The sequence below is a fragment of the Mesocricetus auratus genome, unplaced genomic scaffold, assembly GCF_017639785.1.
Source record: "Mesocricetus auratus isolate SY011 unplaced genomic scaffold, BCM_Maur_2.0 Super-Scaffold_4256, whole genome shotgun sequence".
Taxonomy (NCBI): domain Eukaryota; kingdom Metazoa; phylum Chordata; class Mammalia; order Rodentia; family Cricetidae; genus Mesocricetus; species Mesocricetus auratus.
The window spans coordinates 39584089-39599157 of NW_024429182.1; the positions used below are offsets into that span (position 1 = coordinate 39584089).

Genomic DNA, 15069 nt, shown 5'->3' on the forward strand with positions numbered 1-15069 from the left:
TTGGCTTTGTAAAATATTTCATCTGTTAATAGTGAGTAATCTCCCCATGGAACTTCAGGGCTAAAGCACAGGTTCCTTAAGGATTTACATTTAAAGGCAAAGGATGCCAGTTCCTGTTGTTAAATGTCATTAGTGTTCTTTTTGCTCTGCCCTGAGTCTGCCCGTCCAATCATACCCCAATATGCAAATGACCCCTAGTGCCAGCAGATAAAAAAAGAGCAAGTGCTCTAACAGAACTAACTTGCTGAGCCTGTCACCAGTATTCCAGGAGCCAAACCAGCAATGTCTTCCTCTTTGCAACCTGAAGTCCCTGCCCCGCTGGCCAACTTGAAGATTCAGTATACCAAGGTAAGACACTTGCAAGCAGGGTTTTCCCTGGAGGCCTGATTAAAGCCAAGGTCAGTTGTGGGGTCTTCAAGAGCTCTCAGCAAACATAAAAATAAAATCCTTTCAAAGTTAGTGGGCTGATTCAGGGGTGACATATGTCTAAGGAGAACAGATTTCCTTCTCTAAGAACAGTTCTTGTTCAGGGTGCAGTAAAGCAGAGTGAGAAGCAGGTCTATTAATCCTAGGAGTGGTCCCTTGTCCAAAGTGATTGATCTCGTCCAACTGTAATGTTAAGTTTCCACCCAGGTCAGAGATTCTATTATTTTCACCAAGAGATATTTTATACTCGAACAATATTTGGTACACAAAAAGAGAACAAGCAAGCAGATTAATAACAAAAAGAGAAAGAATAACAACTGTAGTCAGAGAGTTACATAATCTTAATCTTCAGAGTGTTTTCTGTGTGGACAAAAGAAGCTGTCAGTTCATCATCTTTTCAGCTCTTATTTCCCAGTTCAGTTCCTCTTTGATTGGGGTAGATGATTGAAGTTCAGGTTTTAAGAACTATTTGTTTAAAAAAAAACCTACAAAACCTTTTGTATTTGAAGTCTTTATAACTTTATAAATCCAAGTGCACCCATCACATCTCTGTCGCCATAACTCCTTAGGAGCAGTGAGTACATGCCACAGGTGCCCTCTTGCTTGCTATTGAGCTTTTGCAGAAAGAGCTTCTTTGAAAGTTACATGGTCACTGGTGAAACTCTATCACCTCTACCTGCCTCTGCTCTCTTACAATTAAAATGGGATTATGTGTAGTCCTATTTTCTGAGGAGGTGATTTTTCCAAGATCTGTTTCCCACCTTGTCATTCTCCTTTCCTTTTCTCCTAATTGTCAGTCTGTCTTGCACAGTCATGTCTGTTCTGACAAAGACTGACCAAAGAGAAGTCTGAGGTTCTTCCAAAGATCTCAGTGGTGAAGGATTTGTTTCTCGGGATTTGGGGTCTTCTCCTTTCTCATTGCACACACCTTACACATTTGTTGACTAGGAACAAGTGTCTGTGACCCCAGTTCCAAGCTAGGCAAGGCCATCATCATCATGTACCAGCATGCATTGATACATAGAAACTCATATGGACAAACATATATGAATGTAAATAAAAATACACATATTTTTAAAGTATTTGAGTTATCAAGTGACATTACTTTCCCATGCTCAAAAATGTCTTATGAGTTAATAATATTTTCATGTATACAGGGAACAAACTACAATTTTCTCACAATGGCCATATTACAATGCTAAGATTTCTTTTATATCGAAGAAGTAATGAAGTCAAATGCATGTAATGAAAAGCAAGGCCAGGGTGTAAGTATTGAAATTCAGACTTTTTCCAGTGATCTAAGGGTGCCTCTCCTAGTTACTATGTTTTAGTGACACAACCTGAATTCCCAATTGCCTAACCTCAGTGTTTCTTTAGGTTTAAATCATACACACACACACACACACACACACACACACACACACACACACTCACACACACAGGTATTTTTTTAGACAGGAAAAGATACATAATTTTTAGGCAGTGTTTAATACCTCAACACTAGTGTATCAAACCCTCTAACTTACTGCATATTTAAATGCTTTTTAATCTGCCTTTGCTTCATTGCCCCAGATCTTCATAAACAATGAATGGCATGACTCAGTGAGTGGCAAGAAATTTCCTGTCCTTAACCCTGCAACTGAGGAGGTCATCTGTCATGTAGAAGAAGGGGACAAGGTAAGTTTTCCAACACCCATAGATCCACTTCATTTTGGAGTCTTTGTGGCTCACTGTTCTGAGCTAAAAGCCCACTGCAAGTTCAATGAAAGACATGAAAAAATGTTGCTCAGGTAATTGAGTATATGTTCTGTTGTCCTTGGCATAAGAAAATTTGCCACATATACATCTGGTAGAGAATAAATATATATAATACACAAAAACTTCCTGTAGAATGATCAAAAAGACTAATTCATACATAGGCAACCTGCAATCCAAGTCACTGTTCCAATCTGGTTGTCTGGACAAATAGTCCTCTAAAGCAGTGGTTCTCAATCTGTGGGTAGCAATCCCATTGAGGGGTGGTGGAGAACAATCCTTTCCCAGGGGTCACCTAAGACTATTGGAAAACAGATATTTGCATTAGGATTCATAGCAGCAGCAAATTGACAGTTGTGAAGTAGCAACAAAAATAATTTTATGGTTGGAGTCACCACAAATGGCGATCTGTTTTAAAGTGTCACAGCATTAGGAGAGTTGAGAAGCACTGAGGTAAGGAAATTGTCAGTAATAAACAGTAATAAATTGTGATAAACAAGAGCCTACTTACCAACCAAATCCTGTATCTGTAATCTTTTTGGAATTATTCAACAAATTGTCCTTTTAGCATTGTTGATGTTCAAGCAATTTGTGAGGAATCTAATGAGGAATGGCTAGTATTGCTTACAGATAGGCTCTAACCTGGTAAAGTTCACAGTTGGGTCTGATATTCAGGACTGACTCACTAGGTCACAGGCTAAAGGTTTTGGAGATGCCATTGCACAAGCAGAGTGGGACTGCCAATGTGTCATATCCCACTTTTCATAGTATCACAGTAGTGGGGGAGGGTCCAGAGAAAATACATCTGCCACTTCAGTGGTTCTGACTCCAAAACTGTAATACTTTACTTTCCTTAGGCCACAGATTTTGATGAAATCACAGGTAACCTAGTTACTATTTTCTGTTTAATTCAAAATTCTTTTGGAAATGCCATCCCCTGAATAAAACTCTACTATTCAAGAATATTGAAGTTTTTTTAATATTATAAAAACCACTATCAAAAACATTTATGAGACTTGCAATTTTGGATGATAATGTAAAAATGTTGTCACCTAATGGAAAATACTTATTGAAAACATGATTTGTTTTTAAAATATAAATAAGAATAAGGCATATGAATCTTATGTGCCATATGCAAAACATAGATGAATATATTTATGCTTTTTCATAATATCTAGCTGTATTGCATACCAATAAGTTCACAAGATTTAGGCATCTAAATGACAGCAATTTTTTATAAAAGTCACACATCTTAGTAATCTTCTTGATGATAATGCTAATTCTTCATTCCAGTATTAATTGATACTGAAAGACCCCAGGCGGGGGACTTTCACGGGAGGGAGACCCGAACCCAAGGAACAACGAGACCACGAGCTTGGATGCAACAGCAAGAGGCTTTATTTACACACGGGTACCCGGGCGTCTCAGTCTCGGGGGGGGGCTGAGAGCCCCGAGCTGGGGACTCGGGGGTTCTTTTATAGCAAAAAGCACAGTACAGAAGCGAGAAGCCTAGTTACAGGACCCTGATTGGGCAATTTAAATGAGGCTGGGGCTCAGAACGAGGGCAATTGAGGTTTTGCTTGGAACTCAAGTCTCGGCCTTGGCCCTATCTGAGGAACAATAGGTTTCTGTGTGGCTATGCAGACAGCAGACACCTGTGTCCCTGAGCAGAGTTCCCTTCTGATAGTAGTGACTATTCAGCCATTAGGACCTTGAGCTGAGCTCCCTTCTGATAAAAAAAATGACTATTCAGCTGAGCTGTGGGGGAAACGGAATTTTCCATAAGCCTCAGCTGTCTGTGTATACTGGGCCAGGGTCTTTCAATACCATTAACTCTCATATAACATACCACATAGTATACATATTTGTTCCTCTGTATATGTATACATGGATATCTGAGTGAATACAAGTTGAAGATTCTGCAGTAGAGTTCAAGAGGTCTCAGAAATGGCTTAGAAGGAATCTAATGATAAGAAAACTCTCCTGGGCAGAGCTGCAGGGGGAGGGCCCTGAGTCAGGTGGAAGAGAGTAGCTGGGAAGCTCAACTGTGAGATTAAAGGCCAAACATGGTCAAGAACAGAAAATGGCAGTTCAGACAGGTGATCATGTGTTGTTCAGTAGGCAGTTTCAGTAGCAGGGACCCAACTGAGTCACGGAGTCTGTGATAGCTGACACACGCACACCAGGTATCAGACAGTAAGTTGATCAGAGGCCATTCCATTGCAGTCTTAGGTGTCCATCACTTTATGGGATCAGGCAAGGGACTTGCACCCTTTTCTGGGTGTCTGATAAGTTCTTTCTCTGCTTTCCTTAATTTGATCTTAGTATGCCCACTTGCCCACACCTTTTCATTTCTCCCCAGTATACCTATAGGATGGCTTGCTTTCTATCCTATTCCCAGGAGTAGGTAGGTGGGGTTTGGTGGAGTTTCTGGGACTCTGGGGTTGCAACTATTTCCCACTCAAAGTGGAGTCAAAAGCAACTCATAAAATGGAGTTTCACAGGCTCATGCACAGGCTGAAAAGCCCCTGTTCTATACAATATGGAGTAACTCAATAGCTGTGACTGTATAACAGAGCAGTGCTATTGTAGTTCACTGTGGAGACCATTGAATGTGGAAGTCAGATATAACATAAAGTGTTGGTTCTAATTCTGCTGTGTTTCACTAGCACAAGTTAAGGTCTCCTTTCTTATCACGAAAACAGGGTCCCTGATATTTAAGTACAATAGTAACTTGTGGTGATAAAGAACTTCAGTTCCTTCCTATTGCTTAACTGTCTCTTGATTTAACTATGTGCCACATAACTGTGTGTCTGGTGACCATTGTGAGAGATTGTTATGTTAAAACAGGCCTTGAAAGATGCGTAAAATTTTTGAAGTTAATGGGATTCCTGGTAGGACTTTTTTTTTATTACTTTAATTTTAAATAGCTTGCTTCACATGTCAATCCCAGTTCCCTCTCCCTCCCCTCCTACTGCACCCCTCCACCATCCCCCCCCCAGCCTTCCACCCTATCCCCACTTCCTTCCACATAGGTGATATCCAGAATCTGTCATTTCACTCAGGGCAGGGTCCAGGCACTCCCCTAAGAGTCCAGGCTGAGAGAGCATCCCTTTTTTGTGTTATGGACACATGAAGTCCTTTTGTATGCCAGGGATATATAAAGAGAATTTCAGTAGCAAAGGTGAGAAGGGTGACTCAGCTAGAGTAGGAGAAATGTAAACAGGAAGTCCGTGCAAGTGAAGTCTGTCCAGAAAACGTTGGACCTTGAAAACCAAAGAGAGAGCTTTGGTCTTTGCTCTTAGGATTGTGGGTGGAGCCAGCAGCTGCAAACACAAAGGAATGTGATGAGAGAAATTACACGAAAGTTAACCTGGGAGCATAGGAAGTGGAAGAATGAGTGGGAGGCTGTTTACAAACCTGAGTAAGAGACGATAGAGAGGCTGACAGAATATGCTAGAATGGACTACATGCTGTCATCCTTTTCTCGTTGGGTTGTCTTCTAGTTAACCCCATCTTGTGAGGTTTGGCACGTCTGCCACATAGAAAATGTGAGAAGGCTGTGAGTTTAAATATAAGGACAATGGCTGGGCATTAGTGGTGCATTCCTTTAATCCCAGCACTAGGGAGGCAGAGGCAGGTGGATCTCTGTGAGTGCTAGAGCAGCCTGGTCTACAGAGGGAGTTTCAAGACAGCCTTGAAAACAATACAGAGAAACCCTGTCTTGAGAAGCAACAACAATAACAACAAAAAAATAAGAACAATGAACTTCAAACAAGTTGTGGCACAATCTATTTCACTTTATAATAGAGTGGACCACCTGTGCCCTCAGATTCTACGTTGGTGAAATGTATAGCTGCAGACAAAGATGATGTGAAGAGGCCAGTCACAGCTGTGTGCACACTGAGAGGGCAGACAATTTTGGCCATTATTATTGAAACGGCACAGTTTGTCTACTATGTACCTAGCATTTGGACTCAGTATCAAAAGTATAGTTACTGAAACTATGTCTAAGAAGTTATATGGAAATACTACATAAGTTTATTATTCATGAATTTAGATTATCTTTCACTGATTTGGGGAACAGATCTCAGATACTAAAGGAGGTCTGCTTTTAACCTAGATTTTCCATTCCCAGAATTCCCTCTGTTTGTGTTTTCTTTATTACTTCTATTTTTCATTTTCTAGTTTTGAATAGTTTCCTTCATCTGTTTGTTTTTTCTTGGTTTTCTTAATAAGTTTTCATGTCATCCTTGTGCAGGGGCCAGGCTAATATTCTCTGTATTATTGCAATTTTAGCATATGTGCTGTGGAATCTAGCAGGAGGCCTGTGTTTATAACAAAATAGTATAATATTCAGTTGTATGCTCCTCCCATCTAATGAATATTTCAGAACAAACTCTTTGCCTCACTGTCCTGTTGTTAACCACTGACAGAATGTTATTCAGTGGATGAACATTTGGATGCCTCAAAACTAAAAAGGAGAACTCAGACTCCTTTTCTTTATTATTAAAAATTCACTGTCTTTAGTCTGTTCCTGGTCCTGCATGATTAAACATCTGGTTTGAGAAAAGGAAAGCCATGGCTAAAATGACAAAACTCCAGGAACAAATTTACTTATAACAGTTTTCTGTAGGCAGGTTTTGTGGTTTCTTTGTTTTTGTTTTCTACATACAAGCCTATATGATGTCTCAAAGTTATTTCTCTCTATTCCTTGGAGAATCCAGGGAGCTCAAGAGACCTCTTATTAAGCAAAGGCCAATGACAGAACACTGAGGAGAGGGACTGACACAGAGCTGTGCTGCACTGGTTTAAAATGTGTCATTTGAAAACCACAGTGTTCTCATGCTCAAAGTGCATTGCAAGAAGATGTAGCTCATTGCCCTTCTGATCATCTTAATTTATGGGGTCCCACGAGTGAGTAAGTCCTGTAGAGAAAAAGCTGTGGAATATCCTTACATACCTGCTATTTGCAGCTGATTTGATGAAGTTAAAAAAGCACATGACACAGTAATAGAAGGAGAGGTGATGCTTTCAGCAGGTGGACTACAAGAGAGTAGAAAGAAGTCTGAGTAGAGATCTACTCAGAGTGGGAGTAAGCATGGCAAAGTTTGGAAGGGAAGTGGTTTAGGAAATCTAAATGGATAAACTAAAGGGAAAATATAGTGGTGATACATGATTGAAAACAAGAAAGCTAAACACTGCGTGTGTGACTTTATTATTGCATTTTTCTTCAATTAATGAGATTATAAACAACATATTATTAATAAAAGAGACTCTCTTCTCTATTTGATTAGGGACTAGAGTAGATCACTTCATACACAATTCAGAAATAGAGGCTTATCATACACATAGTGCTTTGGTTTAAATGTGAAGCATTTAACATAAGCTCTTAAATTTATACAGTTTTCACCCAGTTGGTGGCACTGTTTTGAGAGGCTATGAGAGAGTATGGTCTTGAGGGTCTGAGTACCAGATGTAGAGCTGTGAACAGGGCACTCGACTTACAGCCACTCTGAGATAGTCTTTCCTTTTTTGCTTTAACTTCTTCATCTGTAAAATGAGGAATAGATTTTTCTCACAGCATTTTCTGAATCAAATGAGATAAGTTGTATAAATTAACTAGAACACTATTTCAATTAAAATAAACACTTTGTCCTATTATAATATGATAAAGTAATAACTGTTAGAACAACACTTGTAGGAGTTTAACTATTTGACAAGGATATGGAGCTTATTTGAAACATTAATCAAAAGAAATCATTCCAGCATATATGTGGTGCAGAGTGTGTGAAATGTCCTGGACTTTTGACTAATGAAGGTCTAACTCCAGCTTGTGAGGATTGTGTCCTAGTTTACAAGGTTGTGGTGTTATTTTTGCTCATCTACTATTTTGAATATCCTGAATTGAATGTCTGTGACTTCTAGGCAGATATTGACAAAGCAGTGAAAGCTGCACGGCAAGCTTTTCAGATTGGCTCCCCATGGCGCACCATGGATGCTTCAGAAAGAGGGCGCCTCCTGTACAAACTGGCTGACTTAATGGAAAGAGATCGCCTGTTGCTGACTGTGAGTATTCACTAGCACCAATGGAGACTCTGGAGAGCATGCACCGCTCCAAGTGGCCAGTCAGTTTGGTTTTAAGCCAGATTGCCAAACTGCTCCTGGCATTTTCTAGAACTTCTCAGAGTCCAGAAGCCAGGTGTGCTAGACTCATGAAAGCTCTTCATGCTCTCAGGGCCTGCATTTTCTAATTTCAATAGTTAGATAAGTCAGTATAGAACAAGGATGGAGGGTCCATCCCTTTGTCTTTTCAGCTTTAATTTTAGTAAAGTCAACCAAAAGCAAAGTGGCACACAGGTTACAACTCAGAGTAAATGTCGATAACTTTAGAATCTTAATTGGCAATAAGATTCAAAATTTTATTTTCTCAAAATATTAACAATCAGCAATTGTTGAGAATCCTTTATTCTTTAAGGATTCTGTGTTGTTCAAAACATGCCAACATAGAATATATAGCTCTATAATAAATGCATAGAAACTGAAATGTTTGGTTGAAAGTAACTGGCATTTCCCAAAGCTTAGCTCTTCTCATTTGTCTTAATGCAGAGTGAAAAGTATTAATTTCTTCTGTGAGCTTGGGAGCCATAGGGAGAGGAGAATAAGTATTAAATGGACAGTATTAAACCTGTGCATCTTGCCAGGTGACCTCCCAGTAGAATGTATTATTTCAAAGGGTCTTTTAAAGTCTGCATAAAAAGAGCAGAAGTTATTGCTGAGATAAGAAAATGTAGAACATTATAATCTCTTATTTTCCCTTTATTTAAAACAGATTCTTCTCTTTTATAATATATCCTGATTGTATTTGCCCACCTCTCTGTATTTATCCCTGTTTCTCATCCCTGCATAGGGTTCCATTTCTTTTCTGTCTCTCCTTAGAAAAGAATAGATTTCTAAGAGATAACAACCAAACATGACAATAAAATAAAGTCTAAAATAAATTTAATCCATAATGTTGAAGTTGAGCACAGCAAGCAAACAGAAGGAAAGAAGCTTCACGAGCAGGCATGAGAGTCAGAAAAATAATAAGCTAAGAGCTATGGTATATATGCAGAAGACACGGTGCAAACCCGAGTGGACCCTGTGCTTGCTGCTTCGGTTCTTTGACTTCTTAGTGTACACCTTGCTTAGTTGGACTAGAGGGTCTTGTTCTCCTGGTGTCATCTGTTGTCTCTGGCTCTTACAATCTTTCTGGCTTGTCTTACATGTGGTTCACTAAGCTCTGAGAGAAGAGATTGTTGAAATAATTATAAAAATATTTACCAAATGGGGGTTTATGTTTTAAAACTTTGCTATAGCAAATCCCTGATGAAATATACAGTCATCTGACAAGTAAAATTTTGTTGGAACTCTGATAGGATACTAAGAATCATTTTCACAGCTGTGAACTTATATAACAGTGGTCAGATACTGCTTAGCCAAAGGTACTTAGAATCTGACAGAAAGTTTAGGGGGGGGGTCAGGCAATTAGAACCTCATGACCTCTCACACCATGACCTTGTTATATGACCACAAAGAGACGTTTGATTCTTTCTTAAGTTGTTTTCAAAGGAGCATTAGATTTAAGCATCCTTCTATTTCTAAAAGTTTCTAGTACATAGACAATAAAAAGATTGACTTCATATTCTTGATCTAATTTTTATTGTTGATAGTTTAGACTTTGATATTACTACCTGTTTTTCAGACAATGGAGTCAATGAATGCTGGCAGACTCTTCACCCAGGCTTACATGATGGATTTCGAGATGATGTTAAAAACATTAAAGTACTGTGCAGGCTGGGCTGACAAGATCCATGGTCAAACAATACCAAGTGGTAAGTATTCTTGGGAAACTACTAGCATGATGATAAAGGCGAGGGCACTAGAACAGATCTGCCTGAATAATGTGTGCATCAGCCAGGCAAATAATTGCTTTCCTCTGCACATTGACCCAACAGTTGTGATGCTGGAAGTTCTGTTAGTAGCCAACATTGTGGATAGTTTAGTAAGAACATTCTCATAGACTCAACTACTAATCTGAGGGAGATGTCTCATGGTCCTTACTTTTCAAAGCTGGTGATGGAAATTGTATATTGAGCTCCATTTCCATATACTGACATTTACATCTCCTCTGTAATATTGTAACCTAAGACTTTGCATGTCCAGAATAAATTAGCTGTGCCAATCTGTGCCCATTTAAGCCTAGTGTACTTAGCTGAGGGTACTTCAATAACACAATTTAGACTAATGCGCTCCTAAAACATCCAAACAAGACAAGACAATGATTATCAGGTGCGTTAAGAAACTTTGCATGGAAATGTTGTCTATTACTTAGGTATACAAGTAGCAGAGCAGACACATGACAAACATTTTACATGAGAAAAGAATCAGTTGGGGAAGAATTGGAGGCAGTCACACATCTGTCACTGTAATGAGTATAGGAATGGAAACGATCAGCTTCAAGTTCTGTTTATGGTGTGCACTTCCACTCTAACTTGACAATACAGTATAAGAGGTGTTAGCTAGGAAGTTAGAAGATGAGAATAAGACAACGAGAGTACTAGGAAGGGGGATATTTCATGACTCTTAGGAAACATAGCGGAAGGCATTTTAAGTTCCATTAGATTTTGACAGGGAAGTACTAGTGTGGTAGCAAGTTCCTGTGGAAGTCAGAACAAAATGTACCACTCCAAATGGGGCTATATCAAAGTGAGTGTTTGCTGTGGTAAAACATCATGACCAGGATCAAATCGTTAAGGATGGGATCTCTTTTACTTGTATTTCCACACGATACTCCATCTCTGAGGGAAAAAAGAGGCAAAAATTTAGGGCAAAAACCTGGAAGCAGCAATGGAAGCAGAGGCAATGGACAGATAGAGCTTACTGTAGGCTTACTTTTTATGGCTTGCTCAGCCTTATTTCTTATGCATTCCAGGATAATCTGCCAAGGGATGACACTGTTCACAGTGGGCTGGGCCATTCCACATCCAACAATAATTGAGATAATGTTTCACAGACTTGCCTACAGAGCAGTATGATGGGAACATTTTATCAATTAAGATGTCCTCTCCCAAGATATATTTAGGTTTGTGCTGCTAGTGAGGCACAAGATTCAGTTAAATCAAGATAGAGAAGAATCACATTTTACTTTAGATATTTTACTCACAGAATAAGAGATTGCATTTATGTTTAGTAGAAAAAAAAGGAAACCTTGCACTAGAACACGTCTAGAGAAAGACTTCTTATGCCTCGGAGAAGTTTTACTATTTTAAATAATTTACCTGTTTAAAAGTTGATGCTACTGGGGCATTTGAGATGCTGCAAACATTTGCATGTGACTCTGCACTTACTGTGAGAGTACATCACCTCCCACTTCCTTTCTGAACTACTCTGTATGAGAGTGATACAGAAGGCAGCCATCTGTGAATACAGGGAATGGAGTTAACAGCCTATCAGGTCTTTCCCCATCTTGTCACTTATTTTCATGTACCCCAGTCTTTAGACTGGAATTGCTGTTTAAGGACTCTATTGTCAATGCTATCAACCTTACAGATAGGATATTTTGTTTCCCTTTTGTAAACTCACTGGGGACCTCCTCATATAACATTGAATCTCTCTGCCATGCATCTTACCACATTTGCCTTTAATGGATTCTGTGTCTGCTCTGTTTTCCAGATGGAGATATTTTCACTTACACAAGACGTGAACCAATTGGGGTGTGTGGCCAAATCCTCCCTGTAAGTTCTCCTTCATGACTCTAATGGGGCAAAAAGCAATAATTCTATTTGATCTGAAACCCATCCTCACACAAGTGAAACTTGTGTGATGGTTAAGTGTGAATTAAATTCAATAAGCATGAGTGCTGAAGAATATATTCCTGTACCTTTGCTTCTTGGATATGAACTAGCTGGTGCAGACCCCCATCTAAATACTGCTTTACCTTAGAGGGTGTTTCAGTGTTGCCAAATAAGCCCTAAGTGTTTATTGCATTGGCTGTTTTGGAAATTGTGCTATGCTCTGGTTTCATGAGCTGTGCTTTGTAAGTATGTGACAAAGGCTTATCACAGCTCATCTGCTCCCAGCATGTGTCTCCTTGAGACTTGCCACTGTGGACATTAAGTGAAACAAGATTGTTCAAATCCTGGAAAATGCCTTTAGATTGAAGTGGAAGGAAATAATCTTCATGAAAACTTGAACAGTGTTTGGCCTGTATTGTACCTTTAGGTAGCAGAGTTGGGAACTCAAAATTCTTCTGCCAAATATCATGTTCTGGGTGTAACCAAATTTCCTCTACGGTTAACACAGGACACTGGCCACATACAGCTTACTTGATATAATTTAAAAGGCTAAATTAAAACACACAAGGTGTCCTGAAGTTTTTGAAATGACAGTGACTCTTGTTTAGTGACACCGAACATATAAGTGCATTTCAGGGAAGTGTTTAGTACTTCAAAATCGTAGAAAAACACTCAAACACACCTACATCACTCTACCAGCTAGGAATATTGAATAAGTTTAAATGTTAGCTTCCCCATTCACCCTCTGGATGTGATACCTCATTGCCTTTAACAATGTTCTTTGTCCTGGGCTGAACCTAGCAACCTAGCTCACTGATGTAGAGAACACATTCAATGTGCTTACATTGCTGGTATCACTGTCTAGTACACACACACACACACACACACACACACACACACACACACACACACACACACAATCTCTTGGATACGGAGTTTTATAAATTTAAAATACCCTACATTTGCCTTTTAAGGAGAAAAAAGAGGATATTTCACACTTTTAAAACATGAGAAAATTACAGCATCCTTAACTATATGTGAAAACCATGCGGTAGCATTTGTTTTATAACATAGGGATTCAAAGTAACAGGACTTGATTAGATTTGGTAGCATTTTCCTGTTCCCTTCTCCTATACAGCTTGTTTGGTGCTTTTTTTAAAATCATTTACTAGTTTTTTTGTGAATTAAGTAAAATAAACTAGATAATTGTACACAACTTCCAAAATATTAGTCAGCATTTATCAGGGAGGCAAGCATCAATAACCACTGTGTTTTCGAGTAATGAAAACAGTTCATTGTTCAATTTTGCTTTCCAGTGGAACGGTCCCTTGATAATGTTCATTTGGAAGATAGGCCCTGCCCTTTGCTGTGGGAACACTGTGATTGTCAAACCAGCAGAACAAACTCCTCTCACTGCTCTTCACATGGCATCTTTAATAAAAGAGGTGAGTCTCCAGAGTCACCACATGCAGGTAAATTCAGGGTCCCCTGTTTACCTTAGAGACCTCATTCCTCATATTGTGAGCTTCACGGCTCGCATATGGCTCCTGCCCACTCATGGAGATGAAAGCAGAAGAGCTAGGGTCTGCGACTTTTTTCAGTCAGAACAAATGTATCTCTATCTAAATAATGACACAGGCTTATAGCCAGACATTTTGTAACTGGTTATTTATATTATTCATATCTCATCAATATAAGTTCCAGAGGAAGTATAATGTTTTCTCAAGTGGTGAAATATTGTGCTATATCTTCACCATCCAGCTTATAACTGACCTAGTTGCTTCTGTAAACTTATGTGAATTTTATTATCTCTAAATGTTAGAGGCTTCTATGCCAGTATGCCTGCTGTGCCAATATATTTCTAGTTTAACTGGCAGAAACAATAAATTCTGTCTTTCTACACAAGTAATTTATCATGTACTCCTATATCCTAGCAATTTGAGTTACTTTTACGAAATTTGATACAGGTAATCATCGGGATTATGAACAGTTGTCACAATTTTGTTGTCAATTTGACATACCTAAGAAGAAGTTACTTCATATGAGAAATTGTCTTCATCAGATTGACCTGTGGCTATGCCTATGGGGTATTTTCCTGATCATTGACTGATGTAGTAAGGCCCAGGGCACTGTAGTATTATCCTAGGCAGGTAGGCCTGGCTGTGTAAGAACGGTAGCTGTTCCAGCCAGAGAAAGTAAGGCAGTGCTTAGCATTTATCTATGGTCTGTGCTTTTGTTCCTGGCTTCATTCCCTACCTTGGCTTCCCTCAACAATAAATATAACCTGTAAACCAAATAAACCCCTTTCTTCCCAAGATTGCTTGATGTTTTATCATACCAAATGAAAGGTAATTAATATAACAATGGTGACAGATTTGCCCTTATAACACGGTGTCCTAAGGGTTTACCACCTTCAGAGATATTTTCCTATGGATGAGAAACTGAAAACAGTAATGAATAAAGGAAAAATATACTTAGGTATACCTTCTTGATAAAAGTACTCCAAAGGTGAGTGTAATGAAATAGCATCAATATTCCACTCCGTCTTTTATGAATTAAATTCCTGATCTACTAACTGCTTGCTTCTTAACTTGCAGGCAGGATTTCCTCCTGGCGTGGTAAACATTGTCCCTGGTTATGGGCCAACTGCAGGGGCAGCCATCTCTTCTCACATGGACATCGACAAAGTGTCCTTCACGGGATCAACAGAGGTAGAGTTGTTTCCTGAAGGTGTCATCTCTATCAAGCAGAAGCATGCTCTTTGCAGGTGTCTCTCAGCCAAGGCTTTCTTTACAAAAGTTCCTTTGGTGTTTTGTTATTTATTCTAGCCTACAAATAGGTGTATTAAGCACAAGTGGATGAATTTTGGGCAGAAGAAAATTCCTGTTACTCATGTGGAAAGACTAGAGTAAACAATTTTTAGCATAATCGTTACAATCTTTTAGGAGCAATATAGCCTTTGAGACTGTCAGATGATTAGTAAAGTTTATGGTAGGAAATACAATTTAGGCCACAGTGATTTGTATGAATCAATGATATTACTGCCTCTATA

The 15069-nt window shown here is 39.0% G+C and overlaps 1 protein-coding gene and 1 non-coding gene across 2 annotated transcripts in view; one reads left to right on the forward strand and one right to left on the reverse strand.

Annotated features, from left to right (window-relative positions):
* Nucleotides 1-216: 216 nt before the first annotated feature.
* The window catches only part of LOC101835395 (aldehyde dehydrogenase, cytosolic 1), a 36146-nt gene continuing 21293 nt past the window's right edge, over nucleotides 217-15069 (forward strand). The window contains exons 1-7 of the mRNA XM_040746544.1: nucleotides 217-348; nucleotides 1999-2103; nucleotides 8110-8250; nucleotides 9926-10055; nucleotides 11896-11957; nucleotides 13334-13462; nucleotides 14615-14728. Of these exons, the coding sequence (XP_040602478.1) occupies nucleotides 283-348; nucleotides 1999-2103; nucleotides 8110-8250; nucleotides 9926-10055; nucleotides 11896-11957; nucleotides 13334-13462; nucleotides 14615-14728 (747 nt within the window). The 5' untranslated portion in view covers nucleotides 217-282. The remainder of the gene's footprint in view (nucleotides 349-1998; nucleotides 2104-8109; nucleotides 8251-9925; nucleotides 10056-11895; nucleotides 11958-13333; nucleotides 13463-14614; nucleotides 14729-15069) is intronic.
* LOC121135541 lies at nucleotides 6398-6504 on the reverse strand. The gene has a single exon (XR_005872645.1). It is a non-coding gene; the product is annotated as a U6 spliceosomal RNA (small nuclear RNA).